The 16,499-nt window shown below is 35.2% G+C and overlaps 1 protein-coding gene across 15 annotated transcripts in view; it reads right to left on the reverse strand.

The window, feature by feature from the left end:
• Positions 1-64: 64 nt before the first annotated feature.
• KCNIP4 (potassium voltage-gated channel interacting protein 4) overlaps positions 65-16,499 on the reverse strand; it is a 422,577-nt gene continuing 406,142 nt past the window's right edge. For 14 of the 15 annotated variants that reach the window (XM_054065855.1, XM_054065846.1, XM_054065847.1 and 11 more), the window contains 5 exons: positions 12,226-12,296; positions 8,360-8,467; positions 7,144-7,248; positions 6,754-6,816; positions 65-1,626 (listed from right to left, as the gene is read on the reverse strand). In XM_054065855.1, coding sequence (XP_053921830.1) covers positions 1,579-1,626; positions 6,754-6,816; positions 7,144-7,248; positions 8,360-8,467; positions 12,226-12,296 — 395 coding nt within the window. In that variant the 3' untranslated portion in view covers positions 65-1,578. The remainder of the gene's footprint in view (positions 1,627-6,753; positions 6,817-7,143; positions 7,249-8,359; positions 8,468-12,225; positions 12,297-16,499) is intronic. The other variant, XM_054065845.1, reaches the window with a different exon arrangement.

Genomic DNA, 16,499 nt, shown 5'->3' on the forward strand with positions numbered 1-16,499 from the left:
TATTTAACAACTCAAAAAACCAATCATGCTGCTTGTTTTTCTTCATGTTTACTTTATTTTCTTTTTTTACAAAATGTGCACATTTAGTTTACACAAACATGCTACAGCAGATATCAAGTGTACATGTATTGTACTACTCTTATCCTACACTGGTGATAGCAGAGCAGCCTTCAACATGCCTCTAATGTCCCATCTCTACACCAGAATAGATACCTGATTTATTTTTGCAAAATAATGCTTGCAACACTCTTTCTACTTCATTAATTCCCTTTCTGCAGCAATGTCACAATGAAAATTAGCCTATATCTGATAGCATTTCTCCTATTTTGAAGTATTGGCATACACTCTGTGGACAATATACCTTAAAAATTACATGGATAGAGGGGCAGTATTATATTTTAGGTACATACATTTTTAGAAAAATCTCTGTAGGTTCAGAATTAAGGTAGTGCCAATCTTAACAAAGAAACAATCCTAAAAAAGGTAATAGACTTATCACATATAGATGATATTATATAGCTGGAGTTTCCAATTTTTTCCTGATTCTGTCTCATGATTAAAGAAATTACAAAAAGCTGGAACAGATGTTAGCCTGTCTAGCAGTCATTGTTAGTAGATGTTACTACATAGTGATATTCATTCTGAGCACCAAAGTGGGATGGAAGTTTCCAAAGAAGTTCTGGCCTTTTTCTTCATTAAAGGCAGAAAGACACATGCTCAAGAAAACAGTATTAGGATCCAGTTGATGTTTCTTCATGAGAATTTAGAGTCACAATATCCATAATTTTAAGGAAAGAACTTTGTGGACGTGTCCAAGAAGAACCAGAAATACAGTATGTAAGACTGCTGATGTTTATGTCATGATAAATTAAATGCAGATTTACTAAGTAAGTGTGATTGATAGATGCTTACTCTTATTTGTTGGGGAGTAAATCTACTTTTAGGCAGTTTCTTTTTTTGGTCTGTAAAAGTTCTTCCTCTTGAGTTAACTATTTTGTTAGGTTTGGGGTTTTTTTTAAGAGAAAAGCAAGTCAAAAGTGGAAGGCAATTGCAGCAAGATGTGCATTGCACATTGATTATAGCACTTCAGCTCAAAAGTAGTATTCAAAATATAAGGACTACACCATATGAATGTGAAAAAAAAATTACATGGTAATGCCTCTGTATAAATTAGAAACTTAGGATTTAAGAAATACACTCAAACACCTGGAGCTTAATCCAGTAAAAATTAGTAGAAAAACTTAAGAGTATTAATTTAATCTCCTTGTGTTAGAATCTATTTTATCTAAGGATTGGAATGATAATTAAGCTGCATAACGTCATGTCTTATTTTGTTTGGGTTTGCAGTAAAAACCTGACTTTTCAGAGGAATCTTAACTAAGTAGCCACTGTTGAAGTGCTAAATTGTATATTTTAGAAAGCTTTTGGGGAAAGTTTATAATAAAAAATTATTTGCATAATACATGTCTGAGTGTAAAGCTGAGTAATTTTATTTAAGATAAAGTGGGAAATCCATCTGTTAGGTAATGTTGCAGAATAGCTCATATTCGTCCATTAGTTGTAGACCTAATATCTTCGTTAAATCACATTTTCAAAGAGCTGCATGGATCGCATTATATTCTCATCCTGTAAAAAAGATAACAAAAATCCCAAAATAATACACCATTACAAATATAGCTTCCAAATACCTATAGTGAAATTGAGTAGAACAAACTGTATTTTAGTTAATGACATTTTTCCAACTCGTTTGGAGAAATGGTTAGCAGTAAAATGCTGTTAATGGATCTACACTTAGAATTTTTTTTTAATCTATTAATTAAACCAAAACCATTCTGTCCAGAATACAATAGCATGTTAAGAAAATTGTCTGCAATATTTCACAGGTTATATGTTTATATCCAGTATAACAAAATACATATAGACAATAAATACTGAAGGAATAATTATATCTGAAGTGTGAATCCTTTTGTAACATTGCTAGTCCTATTTTGCCTACATTGCTTTTTTGCAATTCTAGGGAATCCTCTTGCATAGCTAGGATTACTCTGAAATAAAATATTTATGTGGGCATCATTACATGAACCAAAAAGTCAGTCAATTCTGCAAATATAACTGCAGCACTCCAACAGTTTAGCTTTACTTTTCTGTGTGCTCACACTGAAAGATGTTGACTGCTACCTAATGCTACTGCTTTCTGATTGCTTTGCACTAGGCAGGTAACAAAACTTCCAAATTCTGCATAACTTACTGATGCTTCACTGTACTCCAGTTTTTATGAGTAAACTCTTAGCACATCATTAAGGAAAAAATACCTTTTTTTTGCTAATATTTACTTTCCAGTGTATAGAAGGAAGAGTTTACTTCTTGTAGCCTACATTTGGTGGCATCGGTGGTTGCACAATACGAGGGTATACACCATATGCACTCATTTAGCATTTGCTGGTCTCCATTGTAAGGATCCTTTTTTTTTTTTTTTAATCCAAACTCATAGCCATTAGCACTTTCTTGAAAGATAATCTATACATCTTTAATTCTAGTGAATAAAAGGACTGAATTTGATAGAATATTTTAGGAAGTTTCATGGAAGAGATGCATAAACCCCCCACTTCTTAGAATGGTTTTCTCATACAATTGTCCAGTACTGATGGATATGTAGACCTTCTGTACATTGATGCTTTAATAACACGTGTTCAGTATCAATTTACAGTTAAATTATTCACTGTTCAGTCTAGTGGGTGATTTGCTTAGTAGAAAATGACAAATGTGAGCAATTTTCTTAATTTATGTTATGAAACATGCACAGTGGGATTTTTAATCTTTGATTCTGTATGTCATCTCAAGATATGTTGCTGTAAGGACGGATCTGTGCACTATTCTGTTAAAATAACTTATGAAAACAATTACATGTAATTTGAAACAAATATAAGCTTAATGCTTAAAAAGTCTGTATTGGAAATCTACTATATTAAATTACTTGAAATAAAAAAACCCTAACTTTTTCCCGCAGCATTGTTTTGAAACATCAGTATATTATTCAAGATCACTGATTAATGTAAGGTTAAACTTCAGTTTAACTCAAATTATTTGTCATTTAGTTATTTACTAATGTTTTTCTTTATACATTGGAAACTTAAGTCAGCAAACGTGCAAAGCAAACAACATGCTCTTAATTTAGAAAATGCTTTGACACTTTCTACCGATTTTGTACTAATAAAACTAGTAGTTTTTTTAAAATCAGCTCCATATTTCTGAATATTGCCATTTCTATATAGAAGACTTCTAGTGCCCCTCTTTTAGTCACTCACATGAAAAGAGTCTTCACCTATACAGGCTTGTCATAGTATTTGGAACACAGCGAATTTTAGTAAGCCACTAAAGTCAGTTTTTCTATCTTCAAAAAAGGTGGTGGTGGGGAAATAGATGCTTAAATTAGAATTCTTTGGCAAGTGTATCTTCCTCATTCACTTCTTTTTTCAGTACATTTTTCTAAACAATTTTTTTAATAGATTTGTTTAATGTTTCCTAACTCAAGACATTAGGAGGCGTTTGTGCATATGAAACGTAGTCCATATGAAGTACAAAACAAGGATAAATGACCTTTAGCAGAACTGCGCTAACTTCAAGCCAGCTTTTAATTATTTTCTTACTGAAGCCTAAGATGGCTTCTTAGTTGTTTTCACACCGGACTGTCAGCATTATGTACTGAATGAGTGACTCCCGCAGAAAATATCCCAGAAATCTTTTTATCATTAATAGAAGGACTTTTCAGTCATCTACCCTTCACCTATGCACCGTGCACGCTTTAGTTCTTTGGCTCTGTTCTTCACGGTGCTGCTGTAGATATGAAGCAACACCTGAGTCAGACCATGGTAGATCTCAGAGCTGCCAACTCGTGCCTGAGACATCATTCAAAGAAAAGGTTCCTGCAGCCTCTCCCTTTCGGAACAGGCTTCCAGTTAATTTTAAGATTTAGACTGGATTGGAGCTTTAGAGTTTGATTGAGGGTTTCTTGTAGTCCTCATTTCCTGACATTGTTTTCACCCTAGTCTCGCCACCTGCACTAACAGGCATATCCTCTGCATGCATTTAACACATTTTCACCTCCACCAGAGGCAGCTCTGGCTACTGTATTCATCAATGGGCTTTCCCATTCCAAGGTCTGAGGTGCAGTCATTTGTTAGGCAAATTTGGAGGGACGTTTTTAAGCAGACATGCTCTAACACTAGCCTTAATGCCAAAGGAGGGTTCATAGATGAGAAAGCCACTGTAGCTGTCAAAGCCTATGGAGCAGCAGGTGTGCTGTGCTCTGTCCTCATTTGGGTAATCAAAAGGTAATAGTACAGTCAGTGATCTAGAGAGAGGGTAAAGGGTCATTGAGTCTGGACTGGTTTCCCAAGGACAACAAGTTGAATAGACGAGTACTTTACAGCTTGGAAAAGAGATACTGAAGGGCAATAATGATAACCACTGTGTTTCTGTAATGCCAGAACATATGGAAACCATAAAAATACTCCACGGTAGGTCTAAACCACTGATTTACTACAGGAAGGCTCACAGGAACATATGATTTTGCTTTTGGCATTGTTAAATGCTCATGAAAGCTGAGACACCTTGCTCCTGGAGCGATGTGACTCACTGCATGCTGAAGAAAGAAAGGAACCTGAACCTTACCTTTTTAGATCAGTCTTGTACCAATCAGGATGTTAAAAAAAATTTTTCCTACAGCTGTATTTTAAAAGGAATCAGCCACTGCTCTCCTTTGTGAAAAATGTAAAAAAGGCTGAAGCCACATTAACTCTTGAATAAAGTTTCTTGAAGGACTTGGATGGAATCCTAACCTCAAATTCCATTTCTGAAACAAAATCTTCATATATACATGAATTACACGCTTTGCAGAAGAACAGGTCTTAGTAGGTAGAGAGACAAAAATTTAGGCAGTGAGATCCTTTTAGTGTCAAAAAACATCGCCAACTTTGAAGTTAAAAGCAAGTGAAGATGAGGTAAGTGGCACAATGAGAATGGTGTCTCTGTCATTTAGCAGTTTAGAAAGCATCTCTCCCACATGTATTCTGAATACTTGGAAGCGGTAAATAAGAACTCTTCTAACAGATGTGAGAAACTGTGAATCACATTGTAAAGGAGCCTGAGTAATTCCCTACTGAAGGTACTGATTTTCTTCATAAAAGAATCACTCTGCCCATCACCATAATTACTGTCATATCCAGGCTAATTTGTCATTTAACTTCCAGAAGTCTTTAGACCTCAGCTGGGAAATGAATCTCATCTCTCTTTCTGATGATCACTCAGCTTTAACAAAGTAAATGCCTTTAATTTATATTGAACAAGACCAACAAGGTATAACCATGGCAAATGCAATAGAACAATACTGACAGATACGACACTACCCCATACCCATTGCTAAAGATACACAGAACAGCCACAGTTAAAGCTGTTGTCTTTCATCCCCCAAAAATCAATGGATTAAAATCAGAGAATCACTTACTAGGTAGCTGTGTTCATGAAAGCAACCCCAAGGAATAACTACAGATGCATATAAAAATAAACCAGTTCTGGAGCATCTTTTCTATTTCCTATTCAGATTTACCTATTCCAAATGGTTAAAAATCACTCATTAACTGCTCTTACCTTGCTAGTCTTGTCCTCTCCCTTGTTTACTCCTCTCTTCTTGGATTAGGAGATAAGCAATGTATATGAGCTATATTGCTGGTCGTGTCAGTTTCATATTAATCAGCTTGGACAAGGTATCAGCAGAACACTACTACGATTCCTTATATTTCTCACTATAACAAATAGTGTTGGATTTATTTGCCACATCAATTTGCATAATGTAATCAAGTCTATCTTATCACTCACTAGGTCTAATGTCAGACCTTACAGTATGATAACAACCTCTTATTATACCAAAGATTTGTCATCATTATTTTGTACTATATCAAGTTTCTTTTTCTTGCATTTCTTAACTGACAAATTTAAGTAGTTTCTTAAATTTCTGAAAATGCAACTTATCTTTCCTCATATCGTCTCCTGGTCTGAGAGCAAGCTGGCATCTGAAGGGCAGATGAGTGAAAACAGGCTGTAATTCCTGCTGCAGGAGTTTATTCTCATTACTGGCTCTAGAGGCAACAAACAGCTTTCAGCAGTTGAAGGAAATTAACAGCCACGTGGGCAGTGTAAACAACTTCAACCGATAATCACAACCAGGTCTGTGCCCTTACGCTGAGAAAACTTGCCTGCTGTTAACACCTGCCATCCAACACTTTGCAAGCTCCTTGCTCTCCCTTCTTAAGGCCTCCGAGAGGTCATAACTTGCTCTTTGAGAAAAACTCCTACAGATGATAAAGTTTCAAGCAATATTATTATTGCTGTGCCTATATGCCAATTGTAACTGGAATGTGTTCCTCAACATGGGCAGAAGATAGAAAGAAATATTCAGCTGAGTGCTATTGAGTACAAACAAAACACTCTTAAATAGAGAAGGGACGCAGACACAGTTGTCTAATAAGCAATGACAGCTTCCATGTAACACCTTTTCTACAGATTCAGGTCACAAATTGATTTACAGTGTTCAGTAGCTTTACATAATGGTGTGGATGCATACTGTACCTTGGGAAAAATACTGTCAATGGTATTAGGATTACCATCACTGTCACTCCAGAAATCTGTGTAGCTTTATGATAGCATTAGTCAGCAGATACAGGTTCAGTACTTATCAGTACAGGTTCAGATACTTACTTTCTGGCAGCTCTCGATGAATTCATCTATGGTAACTACTCCATCTTTGTTTTTGTCCATTTTCTGTTCAGAAAGAATAAGAATGTAAGTTTATCCTCCCAAAATCCCGTGTTATACAAGTCCTTTTTATTATTCATTTCAGTTATATGTCAATCTAGGAACAACCAAAATGCTTGAAAGATATAGTAAGTGATATACTAGAATAAGCTTAAGGAGCTTATTGTTGAAAAAGCGAGGTGTAATATGCAGGTCTGAGAAACTTGGGATGGGACCACAGAGAAGAAAAAGGATTACAAAATTGGTAGGAGATGCAAAACTGTTACAACACTGGAAGTCTTTCCATACCTGCTAACAGAGCACACTTTTTGGCTCCTGTGTTACCCAACCCACCTGAAAAAATGTTTCCACATGTTGTCTAGGCGCATCCTCCTTGAGAACAGGATAGGTGCATTTCCCCATCATATCATATATTGCTTTCATGATATCCAGCATTTCCTGAAGACAAAAAAAAATAAAAATGTAGTGTAAAGTGTGTTGTAGACACTGCTTTAACTCAGAACACATAAATTATTTAAATGATTTTTAGGATTTACATTTTAGAATAAAATTTTGAGATTGTTCCTTCTATTTTATCACTGAGTAGCTTCAAGAAGGAACTACTACATTGCTAGAAATTCTAGCATATTATTTCAGCTTTCATACATAAACTTGTTCAATAAATGCAGATATATGATTTTGATTTGAAATGATAGAGAAAATGGGCAAGTTCATGGATTGTGGGAAGAATGTCCTAAGGTCTTGTGAATAAAACTAAACGGGAAAAGAAGTTCTGTTAACAGCAAGTGAACAGTCAAAGTACATCAGCTTCTTACAACTGAGTTTTCCCTAGAGAGAGGAGAAACACCCATGCACACACACAGAGTCTTCCTTTTATATCAAACTTTGATTTTTGTTAAAAGAGTGGCTTGTGAAAACTATAAGGATAATTATAAAAACAAGCCATCAGCCAGTATGCTGAGAAATTATACTATAGATCACCCTCTTATAATAATCATGAAGTGTTTTTCTAGAACTGTAAAAACATAACTGCAATAAATATCTGTTTACATAGAGTCAGTTTTGAAAAGCCATGTATTTTCATGAAAGCATTCATTTGGTCCCACTGTAATTTAAGTATGTGCTTGAATCCTTGCAAAATAAAAGTAGGAATCTTTTTATAGAAAGTGTTTCAAGTAAAAATTATTATATGTACATTCATAAAATGAGTAACAATTATGGCCCACGTACTTAAGTCTTATTTTTCCAAATATCCTACCAAACTACTTTATTCTAGTGACTGTATTGCAAATACATAGGCATAAGTTTAAGCCAAACATTTCTGTACCTGAAGAATTCTGTCCTTTTAAATTTTCTTTGAAGATTTTCCCTTTTCTATTTTAGATATGCCTTTAAAATGAGAAAATTACTTCATTTTTAGCATGTCTAGTTTCATAATATATATTTGTCAGTTAAAATGCCTAATTCAACAATGAAGCCATTCTTCTTTGAAAGTAGGGCTTATACATACAATTTTAGTTTCAGTGATAGTATAAAAAGTAGACCTTACCTCTTTAGTTATATATCCATCCTTATTTATATCATACAAATTGAAAGCCCAGTTCAGTTTCTCCTGTACTGTCCCTCGGAGTAAAATTGAGAGACCCATAACAAAATCCTAAACAAATCAAAAGGTCTTGGTCAGTTTGGAACTGAGCAGCTTTTTACAAATACTCAGAAATCCAAAATAATGTATTTGTCAGAAGCATGCAAGACGGGAAAGATGTGTTGTTACTTTTTTTTTTTTTCCCTCACAGTATGAAGGAATGCTGTTATTTTTAATCAATAACAATCTAGGCATTCTATACCTCATAACTAATAAGTTAATTAAGTAATTTACTATAAAATAAAATAATAATTTTCTGTTAGTGGAGTTATCCTCCGGAATGCCTCACTTAAGCAGTTCCTGTTGAACTTAATACTAGGGAAAAGCAGTCCTCGTGATTTAATGGTCAAAAAAAAGGCTCAAGTGGGAGTTAGATTAATCTAAGCACAGGACACTGATTTGGAGAGAAGTATCTACTAAAAATTATTAATTTTTTGTTAGATCTATACCATGTTGGATGTGGAATATGGGATTCCCAGACCTCTTTGATCTGCATTTGAAACTTCATGTATGCTACAGTACACCTCAATACTTAAATGGAATAATATTTATTATATGTCCATGTACAACCTTAATGCTTTTGTAACCCACCAGTGCTCTATTGCTGTAGAGCATAGAAAAAAATCAGAAGACATTCAAGATTTATTATATGTAATATTTGTTTATAGAATTTTGTTTCATAATTAATAGTCTTGACAGCACAAACCTCTTTTACATTTAGTAAGCATCTTTCATATTGGAAAAAATATGAATTGGGATGTGTCATCGCCTGTCTTCTGTATTTTTTAGCATGTTAACCTTTTTTAAACAATGGCTCTTTTTTCCCTTCTAATCATCTCCTCCACCTTTTTCTATTTAAGAAGCTATCAGTCCATAAATCTGTCTCTAAAATAGGTTGAACAGAATAGGGCAAGAGCTTATATTTAAATGTGTATTTCTACATCATTAGCAAAGACATACATGAAGTCTCAGAGTAATATTAAAACAGTGCAAATAAAAGCTGAAAAATTTCTTACCAGCACCAGCAAAGTTTATGCATCTCCTTAAAACAGAAACAATGTAAAAGGCTGCACTGAAGTTAGACATAAATTACAAAGGTCTGAGGTACTGCACAGTCAAATAGGTACATCTGATACAGTGAGGCATACAGAGATGTCACGGCCTCAGATGGCCCAGTAGGCACAGGCAGCTCTTTTGACTTTTTCAATCTTTCTCGCAATTCAAGCAGTATGCTCTTGGGTTTCCTTGGTCTGTCATAAGCTTCTGTCCTATCGGTTTATGTGCCCCTTGGGGTAAATGCATACATGAATCTTGAAAGAGTTTTGCTCAACTTGTCTTGTCTACATCTCAATGACTAATTGAAGGTCACAGGGTTAAATCTCCAAACAGCTCTTTAACAATGTACTGTTAAGTATTAAAATGCTAAAGAAATTCAGAACAGATTTGATCGCATTAGAGCATTAGCAATTAACCTTTTTAATTCAGTACCATGTCTTCAGACCTTTTCTGCACCATTTACATTCTTAATGTTGCTTTTCCAGAAGTCCTTTATAAAGTTATCTAGTAATTTTATTATTCTTCTATATTTATATTATTATTCTTCTACTATTATATTTCACAACTATGAATTTATTCTCAATTTGGTACCAGCTCAGGGACACACGAATCAGGCACATTATTTAGCAAGAGCATGAACCCAAGTCCCCATTCTGCTTTTAGAGCCTATTTATTTTTGAAATAAGATTCACAGTGTGAAGGGTGCATATGATATAGAGTCACAGAGGAGCCTAAGAGTCTGGAGGAGGTCTGAATGGAGACAGGACTCTAAGTAAGGTCTCTTTTCCGTTTGTGACAGTGAAGTTAGAAGCACAGAAATCTGTGTCTTTACTCCATTCCACAGCTTCTTATTTCTAAGTTGTTAGCTTCCTGCTGAGTGTGCTAATACCTCTGAAGACCTCTATTAAATGCCAGATTGTCCTGTGCCTGTATTTGATTCTGCAAGAAAGAGAGATGTCTCACTGAAGGGTTGCAAAATTGGGCATTCTTGCACCTGTATAAAGCTGTACAAAGCCTCTGGTTGTGATCTGGAATTAACTTGTCTTTGTTTTATTTTCCAGCAGTGACTAATTATCTCTTAGCAAGGTTCTTGATGACTTTCTGATTGCTTTATCCCTTAGTAAATCTTTGAGGAGAACAAGTTCATTAATAAATTAATTAGCAAGTTTAATAGTGTGCTGTCTCAAATCCATAGGAAAGCTTAAAATTATTCCACATGATCATATGTTCCTTTATGTCTTGTCCAAGGCCAGAAGAAGAAAGTAAGCAGGCACCTAAATCCATTTTTGGATTTAGCCCTTAGGATGAATGTTCATCACAGAAGTGTTGGAGCCCAGGCACATAGAAACCAAAGATCACTGAGAAGGAGCTGCTGTTAAGAGGAATTATATTTCTTTGTAGGTACTTTACACCAGCTGGTTTTAAAAGGCTTATGAGATCACTGCTGTCCTGAGAAAAATTAGCTCATTTCTCACGTGACATGACTTTTCGTGTTGAACACAGAGTATCACACTTGGATAAATTCATTAAAATGCTACCCTTGTATTACTGCCTTGGAGACAATGGCTGTTTATCAGTGTCGCTATTAGTGAAACGCCAAAGTTGTCTTTGATCTTTGATCTGGACTCTCCTATGGAATTGAGTTAACATGCTTGTTAATTTATCAATTCATGTAAAATTCTTAGGTAACAATTCAGGAATAAAGCAATGAGAAAATGACCAACAACTTTACTAAGAATTATTAATTTTTTTTTAGAAACAAATGCATTTTTTATTAAAAAACCCTAAAATCTTTAAATATCTTCATTGCATTTGGCACAGCTTTGTACTATAAGGCACTAAGAATTAGTAGGATTACTGACTGGCTTTCCTCTCATCAAGATCACATTTAGAATAGCTTTGATGTGCATCTACAACAAACTAAAGGTACTGATTGGGGTATTTGCATGTGAGTGCAACGTACTCTACCTTTGCCTATATGTCAGAAATTAATTAGCCTAAATTTTCCTGACTATGTAAATAGCCTTGAGGCCCAGATCTTCATTTTAGTTTAGTTACGATATTCCTGCAACAAGCAGAAACCTTGCTTTCACATCTGTCTCTGTCTGATGGAAAAAAGAACTTTGGTCCACTAGTATGCCAAAAGAACTCTGCAACAGATGGGTTTTCTGAAACTCTGCTTGTCCCTCACAATACAAAAAAAAAAAACAACGCTGGCAAAACTAAATAAATAAGTTAGTCTCAAAATTGATACATTCACAGCATAAGGAGAGATACTTTCAAGCAGCTAGACTGATGAGTTTGTGTTTTATACTATATAAAATCCTTCTTTTGTAGAGCCTTCTCCTGGAAACAAATAGTGTATGAACAATCCTATTTTTGTGGAGTCATCCCCATAGCAGTAGTTGTGGTTTAGAGTCCTTCTCACCTTACAAAGGCAGGGAGGAAGATAAGGATTATTTTATGTAACTCATACATACATTATCTATTAAAATATTACATAGCAGCACAGTCTGAGTTATTATTTAGGGATATTCATTTTTAAAATAATAATGACATTTGTTAATACATTGGAAAAACTTGAAACTTGAGACACATAAGCTACATTTTTCATAATGTGAGTCATATGATAAAGCCACCTTTATCATATGGACTTAGTTACAAGGAATAGCAAGATATTCAGTTGCAGACAAAGAAGTAACAGCATCACTTACCTCAAAACTTACAGATCCATTGTGGTCAGTGTCAAATGCATTAAACAGAAAATGTGCATAAGTTGTAGAATCTACAATTTAAAACAATAAAAATAATTCATAGTAAGCATATCTTATTTAATTTAATTAATTAAAAATACTATAATATTAATATTTTTAAATGATACCAAAATATGTTTCGATACCAAAATTTGATATCAAGACTAAATTTCCAATTCAGTTTAATCTGCTTTTTTTGGGCAGGAGAGGAAGGATAAATTATAAGGGCCAGCATGTGGGTAGCTACACTGTTAGAAACAGAAAATCTAAAATTCTGGTCTACAATAGCTTTATTCATTTTCACTCCCAGTTCTGCTAATCACTGATATCTAAAGGACTAGCAAAGAGGTCATGTTATTATACACTGAAACAACCTATGTTAATAGGAATGCTACTTTATCAGTTAAATGACTGTGACAGGGGATCTATCTCATACGTTAAAGAAGAAAAATGTGTTCATTTCTTCACTTTAATTGAGGGAAGCAGACACTACCATCTGTGCTCCTGGCTGTTGTTTTTATTCTGAAGACAAGCCTGTTACTCGAGTTGCGGCTGAGCTTGTCACTAAGCTGCTGCTGTGCACGGGTCCTGTGTTCACCCACAGCTGAGATTAAATCCCATCCAGAGAAGTAGATTCTTAAAGCTACTTTGGTGCTTAATTCCCACTAACACTGTATGACATCTAGGTGCTTAAAAACCTTGGAAAACCTGGCTGTGACTAATTGCAGTGGTGGTTGATAAGGCTCTGAAAGATGACCTTAAACAAGTGATACCTTCACTAATTATTTTCACAGTTTTCCAACCTACTGACCAGTGCATATAAACTCATTTTAAAAACACAAGACAGGATGAATATAAATGTGTCAAGCCTTTAAGTTTCTGTTAAGATCCACATCTCCATTTCCACTGCATGCCTTCTGAGAGGCACAACCTGCTCCAGGAGTAATATATTAAGAAGAGAGAATTTCTCCAGAGACTGCCCTGTTGATGCTAGTCACAACCTGCTGAGCTTATGTGAAGTCAGCTTTCCTCAGGGTCTCTTCCCTCCCTCAAAACCATGCAGGTTTTAATTTTAATTTTAATTTTAATTTTAATTACTTTTCCCCCTTCCAGGACAAAACCTTCTCTATCAGGGATAAACCTCATCAGTGCTGAGACTCCTTTTTCTGATTCCTCGGCACTAAACCATTTTACCTTTCATATTAATCCTGAAAACCTTTATTTGTCACAGCTTGAAATATTGTTTGAATTAAACTGAGTGATAGACTTGAGTTAGTTACCTGAAATGCCACCTTTACCCCAAGAAACCAAATACACCAAAACCTCAAAACTTTGTACTTCACAGATTTGGGCCTGATATTAGTAAGCAGAGTCTCTGGTCTTACTTCAACATGTTAATTTCACATGATGTGAAATAATTGCAACAAGAAAAAATTCTTCAACCATTAAGCCCTGTGTCTGTTAATGCATTTTCTGAGAATTAAAAAAAAACCACCCAGAACTGTTGAGACATTCATTCATCCTTCCATATATCGAGTCATTAGTATAATTAGATAAGCATGGTCTAGTAGATAAATCCCCATTTTAACTGAAAAATGTAAATTCGTTGACTTCAGTTTATATTTAGGATTTCAACAGTCATAATTTTTGTAATCTTCCTAGACTTCTGCTATGCAAAAGAATATACTATGCAAACTATCTTCAGTAAAAAAACATTATGGAGGTATAATTACTGTAAACTGAACTTAAATAGCTTCCCATTCTCTTTGCATTCATTTCTTAAAAACATTTGAAATATTCTTAATTATTTTCTGCAGATTTACAGAAAAGACAAAGGTTAACACAAAGGTTTTTTGTTGTTCAATGCCCATAGAGAATACCATGTTCTGCTCTTTTTGTATAATGGCATATGAAAAAAAAAATCTCTAGTTGAAGACTCTTTTCTTTTTACTAACTCCTTCTAAACAAAACCCCCATAAAAACAGAGGTATTTTTCAGGGTTGTTTGTTCAGGTTCTAAAATTTTGCCTGTTCTGAAATTTTGCCTTCAAAGCCACTACAGAATGAGGTACAGTAGTCTTCTAATTAGAGCCACTTAATGTGATCCCACTCTTCCCCCACTCCCTAAATCTTGAACATTAATCTTGTTAGACAAAAGCTTAACTTTAAATAAAATGTTTTCAGGGATCTGATATCATAACTAGGAGGCTAAATTGATATTTTGACAGGTTGAGACAGGAACAGATATTAAATCATAATTCCTTTGAAATACACCATTAAAGCATTTTAAATATCAGAGACTAAAAAAATGATAGTCATTATACACCTGAGAGTATGCCTTATCAAACCATGAACATAATCCGTTCTGTTCATAACTGAGGAGGAGTGTAATAATTAATCAGTATGTGGATTCTTATCTACAACCTTCCTGGCTGAAGAACAAAACCCAAGATATATTTCAGGTGATCCACTGCATGAACACAGTGGTTCATTCATTCACCTGTATGGCAGTGGTTTTCTAAAAATAAATTAACTTGTTTAGTATCAATGCTTAGTGCACGTATTACACTTGATGGAATTCCATGGACAACATAGTTGTCCCCAAATCTATTGTGAAAAGTTGTGAAGCTTGACTGACTATAGTCAGCGGGTGGGTTATGTGGGAACAAAGCTAAATGTGGGAAGAAAGCTAAATGTGGGGAGAAACAGGAACCCTAATGTTTTCTGAATACTCCCCTTATTCCCTCACCATAGGCTGAGTACAAGGCAGTTTTTCTTTAAAAGCCAAGTCAGTGAAGATGGAAAATGCACAGGTGCAGCATAGTTTTCATCTGAAAGGAATGCAGCAAGGATATCTTGCCTGGTGAAGTGGAGGATAGGCATTTGGAGACAGAGGTAGCCAGCCCCAGCTATCAGCAAGGAGCATGGTACCCAAGGACAACTGCCCAATTATTTTCAAGAAGATGAATTGCAGCTGCTGCTCTGGCAATCCTGCCCTCCAGTTGACCCATATTCATTATAATATCATTATAATACTAAAACACACTTCCACACTGAAGGCTACCTGCCTTTTCCTCACCTCTGAGGCAAACCACTCCCATAAACACTCCTACTGGGCACACACAGTTAGCTTTTGGCACATGAAGCAAGAACTCTTCCTACACCAGTCAGGAGAGGCTAACATAATGACTTCAGTCACTCAAGCTCCACCTATAACTCCACCCCAAAGATGAAGCTATTATAAAAATGAAAACATAGGGGAAAGGTTTTTTTGGAAAACATCATCAAAACCTTTAGGATCTGCTGACAACATAGTCTCCATGTCCCTTTCCCGCAATTTAGATGCTATTGGGGTAAGACCTTCATGTTATGTGTACTTAATAGATATATATATCTTAACATCAAGCTAATTATTAGTATCTCTCCATGCTTTGACCTTAACTACATATTTCTCACCTGCATATTGCTCCTATCTATGCTTGAGTGCTTGACTTTCAATGTATTTTTGCCAACAGTATCTTATCCCCAGCCACCACTGAACCATTATTTTAGTCATGAATAGAATCGTTATAATAAAATTGACTTATTCACACATACAAGTCTCAGGAATCTTGTGTCTGATTTAAACTCAGCAAGCTAAACAAGATTAATTATCTTTGTGAGATTGCTGATAAGAGCCCAAGTGCAGCAGTGTAGAGATAACTGGTTAATTGTCCTTGCATGATTGCTCGGTGTTTGCCATTACCTGACAAGCTAAACAGTTTATGTCTGTTCTTGCAGGACTGTTTGGAGAACGAATTAAGCAGACTGGTAAACTCTCCCTCTGAAGTCTCTCATATTCTAATTTAAATTTTGACACTTGGCTAATGTGAGGAAGAAAGAATAGACATGGGCTCCCATACTCCTCAGAAAATGGCAAAAGTCAAAACATGCACCTACAAAATAGCATAAAACCTATGCTAAAGAGTTGAAGTCTCAGTGGGTCCAAAGAAATTTAAAGATAACTGATGAGTGCTGGTGCTCTTTCAAGGAGATTCAGCTCTTCTGCTGTTTCCACTGGATATTTTTCCTGAAGTTTTGAGGAAAACCATGTAAGACTTTCATATTCATTTGTGCTGTCTTTATGTACTGCTATGGCTGCAAGCAATTGCATGGAGGCTATGGCAGATGGGGAGAGGAAAGGGATAGTTTCTGATAGTCATTTCTCAGTGCTTTTTCCTGAGGTCTCTGAAATGA

The sequence above is a fragment of the Cuculus canorus genome, chromosome 4 (genome assembly GCF_017976375.1).
Source record: "Cuculus canorus isolate bCucCan1 chromosome 4, bCucCan1.pri, whole genome shotgun sequence".
NCBI lineage: Eukaryota > Metazoa > Chordata > Aves > Cuculiformes > Cuculidae > Cuculus > Cuculus canorus.